Here is a 7,218-nt window from a genome sequence, read left to right on the forward strand (position 1 = left end):
CACCTCAAGCTGCGGGTCACTAGTATCAGAGTGTCTAACAGTCTGAATGTATGTAATCAAGAGTCTGTTTCATGGTGTGAGTGGACTTCTTAAAACTAACCCTAGTAGACTTACCCAAGCTACACTCCTCACAGAATGACAATTCCTTAAGTTTCCTATCTCCAAGGAGCCCATGTATCTCCAGCTCCTTTAGGCCTTATAGGCTAACATGTCCTAGGCCCTGTAGGCTAACATGTCCTAGCCTACTATGCCACAAGGAAACCTAATTTTCTACCCTGTGATTGATAGGTGAAGCCTCACCAATCACTGTCTTTCCTATCAAGGTGTACAACCCATTCTTTAGCACCCCTTTCATCACCACCAGTGAACCTCTACAAACTCTTAAGCTACCTCCTTCAGACTTAAACGTGTACCCTGTCTTATCTAAGCTACCAAGAGAAATCAAGTTTCTCTTTAGCTCAGGTATGTACCTCACATCTCTTAACACTCTCTCCATCCCATCATGCATTAGAAGTCTCACGGTCCCAATACCCTGTATTTTACATGACTTATTGTTTCCTAGGATAACATGACCTCCTTCTAAACATGTAAAGGACTCAAACCAATTTTTCAATGGACACATGTGGAAGGAACATCCTGAATCTAATATCCATTCTTTTCCTGAATCTCTATTAGAGACATTCAACACTTCCGCACTATCATACCCATCTAAAACTACAGCTGTCTTACCCTTTGACTCATAGGTGGTGGCATTTGCACCATTTTTCCTCTCAGGGCAATCCCTTCTAAAATGTCCTTCCTTGTGACATGCATAACACTTTAGTGCCTTGCTCTTAGACTTTGATCTAGACCTTTTGTCTTTTCCTTTCTCGTTCCTCTTTTCAAACCTACCTCTTACATTTAACCCTTCCCCTGACCCTAATTTAGACTCAAACTTAGTGTGCAATTCCCTAGAGTGCAAAACAGCTTGCACATCTTCTAAAGCCAGCCTCTCTCTCCCATACATCATAGTTTCTTTAATATGGTCATATGTGGAATCAAGAGAACTCAATAAAAGAATTGCTTGGTCTTCTTCATCTATACTAATATCAATATTAGTAAGATCCAAAAGAATTTTATTAAATTCATCTAAATGTTCATCAATTGATGTTCCAGGGGTCATTCTAAAGGTGTAGAGTCTAGTCTTCTTATGGAGTCTATTTGCTAGGGATTTTGTCATGTGCAAACTCTCTAGTTTTGACCACACTCCAGCTGTCATATCCTCATTGGCAACTTCCCTAAGCAATTTGTCTCCTAAGGACAAGATAATGGCACTATGTGCCTTTTGAAGAATTTCGGGCTTCATTTTATCGGTGGAGGGAAAATCTTGTTTCCCCTCTTGTGAAGTGGATGCTCCCTTCTTTTCTCCAAGAAGAGCCTCCTCAAGCTCCTGCTATACCAAGATGGCACGCATCTTAATCCTCCACAAACCAAAGTCATTATTTCCGGTGAATTTTTCTATTTCAAACATAGCGGTCCCCATCACATAGCCAGGCTCTGATACCACTTGTTGTGAGTAATTTCAGCTGATTGCTAATTCTATTTTCAGATTTTAATTAATTCCAAACCAGCCACAATAACACCTAAACATAAACCTGTTTATTTTGATGCGTGTATGTGTGCTAAGTCTGATCAAGAAAAAATATATGTTCACCAAACAATATTCAGCAAAGCATGAACATGTCAATCACACAGTCATAATCCACAAGAACGCATTTACGTGGTTCGGCTCAAAACTTGGCCTACATCCACAGCAGAAACTCACCTCCTGACACACTATATTAAACCGGCGAAAATAAATACAAGTATACACAAATTTACCCTTTCTTGTCTTATCGATTTCTTCTGAAAATCAGCCCAAGAACAACCCAAGAAATCTACCCTTTGCACCTGTGAATAATCCTAGGTTTCTTCCTATTGTTCTCCCTAATTTCGCTACAAGAAACCCCTCCCAAGAAATCAAATCTGTGTCTTTACCTTCACTTACCCTTGCGTACACATCCGTTGGAGATACCTAGCGCCGACCGCCCTCCTGCCGTCTCCTTCACTCCCGTTCGCAGGCGAAGGATCTCTCTCGGCTGCAGGTGCTCTCTCTCTCGGCGGTGATGGCCTCCTCGGGTCGTAGGTCTCTCTCACGCGGTTGGTGGAGGAAGAAGCCTCACGGCTCTACAAGGGAAGCTCTCGCTGCTGGAGCAAAGAAAGCGTCTCCTCTGTTCGGGTGAAGGAGACTCACGGTTCTGCCAGGAAGAAGACTCAGCTCCTGCACTACATCCTCTCGGTTCTGAAGTGCAGAGACCCTGATCCAGCATGCGATGCTGTTCTCTCCAAGAAACTGCAAACCGAAATTCAGAAGACCCTCGCGGCTCTCTTCCCTGAACCTGCTGAAAACTGAAGTGTCAAGAACCTCTCCTGCCTTGCTCTTTTTCTTAAAGCTGCGAAGATTACCTAGATCCAGCCCCTTACCCCCTGCTGTTCAATTTTATTTCATTTACAAATAACTACACATGAAATTACATCCATGCCCCCCCAACAGCAGCTATTGGATCTGGAGAGAACGAACGGCCTAGATCTCTTCAAGCCTTGACACTCCAACACTATGTATATTATATTAAAAAATATTAATTAAAGAGATGTAATATTTTTTATATTTTATATATTTTTTATTAAGATATTAATAAATAAAAAAAGGAGTACTATTTTTTTAAAAAAATTATATTACTTTATATAAAATATTTTTAAAAAATTAAAAATAAATAAAAATATTTTTAAAAAATTAAAAATAAATAAAAATATTTTTAAACGGATTCTTAATAGGAACTATTTTATAATCTGTTTATTAAACGGACGAATATGAGTTTATATGTTAGTCATTTATTAATAAATCGGTCAATCCGAACATTTTTAACCCTTATTCATTTACGACCTGTTCAAATCCGATCTCCTAATCGGTTTTGTCTCTCCTACCGAAGACACAATCTATCTTATTGCGTTTTTATGGTGAACTAGAACTGGACGCATTATAAGGCGACTGAATATGAAAAGTAGGCAGCAAATATAAATAATTTAAAACTATTTTTCTAGTCATAACTATAAAAGGTGGAGGGAGATTTTAAATAATTTTTGGCATGTTTGGAAGCTTGTATAGTGAAACTGGAACACAACTTTAATGCATTAATGTTAATAATATCATTAAATGAGAGGGGGTTTGATTTTGCTCCTGACTTATTTTTGTGGAGGGAAGATTGCAAAACTTCTGGGAAAGGGCCTTGGGCAGCTCCTGCTGCTTGGAAGCATTTTTTGCCACTTCAAAATTATCGTCCTAAAGTCTTAAATTTGAATTTATATTAGATTTGAATAAGATGTAATATAAAATTATATTAAAATTTATTTAAATTCATCCAAATTTAACTTTGAAATTCATGTTCTCTAATGCCACATGAAAGTATTTAAAAATTTAATTCTTATGAGTAGTGTTTGGAAGCATTTATTTTTAAGCATTCGCTTTTAAAAAATATATATGGTATTGTTTAGATTAAGAATTTTGTTTGAAAAAATAAAATAAAAAATTTTAAGTAAAAATTCACTTTTTTTTTTTTTAGATTATGCACTAGGTATCCACATGTCCGTTTTACGGTCTGTATTTTTAATCAGTATCCAATATTATTATAAATAAATTATTGTTTGATATTATTAATTTTTTTTTTAAAATCTAATGTTAATGGTGTAAAGAACTAAAATTTTGTTGATTAAGGTTTTTATATATTTAAGTGCAAAAGATAGGAACCTCTTGAGGTTTGGTAAAATATATATATATATATATATATATATATATAGATTTTTTCTGAGATTTTAAAAATTAAATAAACCTTTTTGAGGTTTGGCTAAAAAAATTTAGACTTAAGGCCACACCTCATGTTTAATTTTTAGGGCACTTATGCTTTTCATGGGCCTGTCTTGTTTTTTTTTTTTGGATTTACATAGGACCTCAAGCCACCAACGAGCCCTTCAGATCCCCTGGTGCAGCACCAAACATATAGATCAACGTCTTCTGCTCTCAGGTCTCGCTGATCAGAGTAAAGTTCGGATGCGAACACGACTTCTGTACATCAATTGGACATTCAGTCAACTCGACTCTCGGGACACATCTTCATTACCATTCACGGTCCCCATTAGCTCACAGAACGAACTCTCACCATCCATTATCTCCGCTGACTTACAGAGCAAACTCTCACCATCTATGGTCCTCGCTTGCTCACAAAATAAACTCTGACCATCCACAAATACCACTAGTTCCGTGAATATATCTATCTAGAATTGAATCCCTGATGCTCATTCTTACCTGTTGATGCCTTTTCACCGTCTTATATTTGCCAACAAGACAAGCCCATGATGTTCAAAAAAATGTTGTGCTCATGACGTTTAAAATTAATTTTGACCTTCCACGGTGATTCACAGCAATTCGAAATGATCAAGTGTTGGATGATATCACAAATTTTGTACATAAATTTATTATTTTTAAAAAATAAAAATAAAAACAAAAGCTTTTATTTTTGCACAATTGATGAAAATAATATATGCTAGACTTGCTCTTCAATAATGTCACACACATCAATGGATGATGGGAAAGGGGAAAAAACTAAGATTCCAATAAATTCATTCTGCAGACTTTCATTGTGTCCGTATATATGCGAATACGATATATACCGACTGTTGTTTCCCCATTATTGGCGCACAGCATGCTAAAAGACGCTAAGGCCGTCCACCTTCATTCCATTTCAAGATAAGAATTTTGGTTTTTCATTTAATTAGAGGAGGTCAATCTGATGAACAAAACACAACTGAAAAAAATACAGAAACCGATTACAGCACTATCCTATCAATATCAATTTCTCACCTTCTCTCTGCCTTAATCCCAGATTGCTGCTTTCATTCTCCACCTTGCGCATCACTTGTTCGACGAAATATCCCAGTGAAGTGTGCGAGGACCCGCCCTCCGTCACGGCCTCCCGAACATTCTCCCTCATCTCCTTCACCTTCCTCCTCACCTCACCATCTCCCTTCATCACTCCCCTTATCCCCTTCTCTATCTCCTCCGCGCTTACCAAACTCCCACTGTAACCGTCCATCTTGTAATCCATTCTGATCTCGACCCACAGCCCCAGCTCCTTCACCATCTCGAATGCATTCAGCTGCTGCTCCGCGTACATCGGCCATGCTGCCACCGGCACCCCCCACCACACGCTCTCCAGGCTCGAGTTCCAACCGCAGTGCGACACAAAACCCCCCACCGCTCTGTGGGCTAGCACCGCCACCTGTGGAGCCCAACCTATGATCTTCCCAATCCCAGCCGTCCGTTCCACGAACCCCTCGGGTAATATTTCCTCTTGATTGCTGCTGTCCGTCGGAAACGGAAGCCCAGCCGCCGACAACGGCGGCCGGCGTAGGGACCACAAGAACCGGTGGCCACTGCGCTCAAGCCCGCCCGCTATCTCTCTCAACTGATCCGCGCCGAAGCTCCCCATGCTTCCAAAGCACAGGAACACCACCGACGACGGAGGTTGATTGTCGAGCCAAGTCATGATGCCGGAACTGGAATCCTCCTCTTGCGCGTCAACTGTCAGATTGAGCATTGGTCCCACTGGGTAAACGGGTGGGATTTCGGGTGCGCCGCTCTTGAGATAGTTGACGGCGTACGTTTCTATCTCCGCACACGTGTTCACTAAAATGCCCTTTGTGTCCCTGAGTCTTCTAGCGTTGGCGAGGACCCTGGTGGACCCGCCTTCCTGGTCGTCGACAATCAGGGAGGGCAACACGGCGGCGGGAACCGGGTTGGCAAAGCAGGGGACGGCCAGTTCAGCGTCGGAGTGGGAGAACTCAGTGACGTCGCGGCGGTGGTCGTCGCGAAGGGACTGGAGATGAAACACGGTACCGAGTAGGGCGGCGCTGGAGGGTACGTAGCCGTAGGAAGGGAGGCCCAGCTCGTTGGGGACGTCGATCATGGGCATGCAGGTCATGTCGAGGACAAAACCGGCGAGCGGGGCGGAGGGAATGAGTTGGGCGACGGTGGACCGGAGGTGGGGGATGTAGGCGGTGACGAAGGCGTGGAGGAAGGAGTTGGTGGATTTGGGGGATGTAAGTTCTGGAGTTGGGTCTGGCTGGGGGAGGGTTATAAAATTCAGTCCTGAAACACGGAGGGAATGGGCGTAGGTGTGGGCCATGTGGTCGGAGGGGAGCTTCATGAGGAAAACGGTGATGGAGAGGTGGTCGTACCGACGGACGAGGAGCTTCGCAGTCTCCACCATCGATACAAGATGGCCAATCACCGGAAACGGTACAAATATCAGCTGTGCTTTCTTCATATTCTTCTTGCCGATGTTGCCAAGCTTTTTTGCTGCTGCTGCTGCTGCTGTTGCTTATAATAGACTGCTTATTATATATGCCATCAAGTAGAGGCATTTCATAGAGGGAGACACAGGTCACTGCATGCTTTGGTCACTGCATAGGACGGCATTGGCACCACTTACAGAGACGCAATTTGAATCCTGAAAATTAATAATATCGTGGGCTGGTTTTTGGAAGCTTGCTAGCTAGGACAAGTGGCCTAAATGGCCCCGAGGCGACACAGAATTGGTGGGGTTTATCCAAATTTGGTTTATCTGCACATGCAAATGCACCTAAAGTCATCTTAAAAAAATGCACCTAAAGGATAAAGCTAGAATGCAAACCAATTGTTCAACTACGCGTTCGGGTGTGGGTTATTATAATATATTAGTTATTAATAAAACAAAATTCACATTAAAAAAATGGAGATAAGGGGACAGCGCAAGGGGGATGACCTAAAGTACTTGTGAGGGCTTCCGCTCACAATTGTCGTGTATGTTAAGTTGAATTGGCGTTTTGGGTTTTCTCAGGTCCCAAACAGTGAAAACTGAAGGATTCAACTATGTTTTTGGGTCTCGCCTTTTTAAGCTTTCTTTAATTTTATTGGCTCTTAAGACTTCTTGGTTTTTTCAACCCTTGGCTACTAAATTGGGAGTCAGGGTTTTTTCAGCAATTATATGTTCAGGATTTCCTAGGAGGAAACAAGCTGTTTAAAGTAGATTTTGAAATGGGATACTCAGCTTTCCACGATTATTGCAGATAACTATATACAATTTGCTACAGTCTATTTCTGTTTTG

The 7,218-nt window shown here is 41.4% G+C and overlaps 1 protein-coding gene across 1 annotated transcript; it reads right to left on the reverse strand.

The window, feature by feature from the left end:
- Positions 1-4,812: 4,812 nt before the first annotated feature.
- Positions 4,813-7,018, reverse strand: LOC131160443 (anthocyanidin 3-O-glucosyltransferase 2-like). Its single transcript, XM_058116132.1, has one exon. The coding sequence runs from the start codon at positions 6,396-6,398 to the stop codon at positions 4,908-4,910; it is 1,491 nt and encodes a 496-aa protein (XP_057972115.1). The 5' UTR covers positions 6,399-7,018; the 3' UTR covers positions 4,813-4,907.
- Positions 7,019-7,218: the final 200 nt, after the last annotated feature.

The sequence above is a fragment of the Malania oleifera genome, chromosome 1, assembly GCF_029873635.1.
Source record: "Malania oleifera isolate guangnan ecotype guangnan chromosome 1, ASM2987363v1, whole genome shotgun sequence".
NCBI lineage: Eukaryota > Viridiplantae > Streptophyta > Magnoliopsida > Santalales > Ximeniaceae > Malania > Malania oleifera.

What these genes read in the sequence shown, in the direction of transcription:
- LOC131160443 (XM_058116132.1), bottom strand. Translation starts at nt 6,398, where the DNA reads ATGAAGAAAGCACAGCTGATATTTGTACCGTTTCCGGTGATTGGCCAT.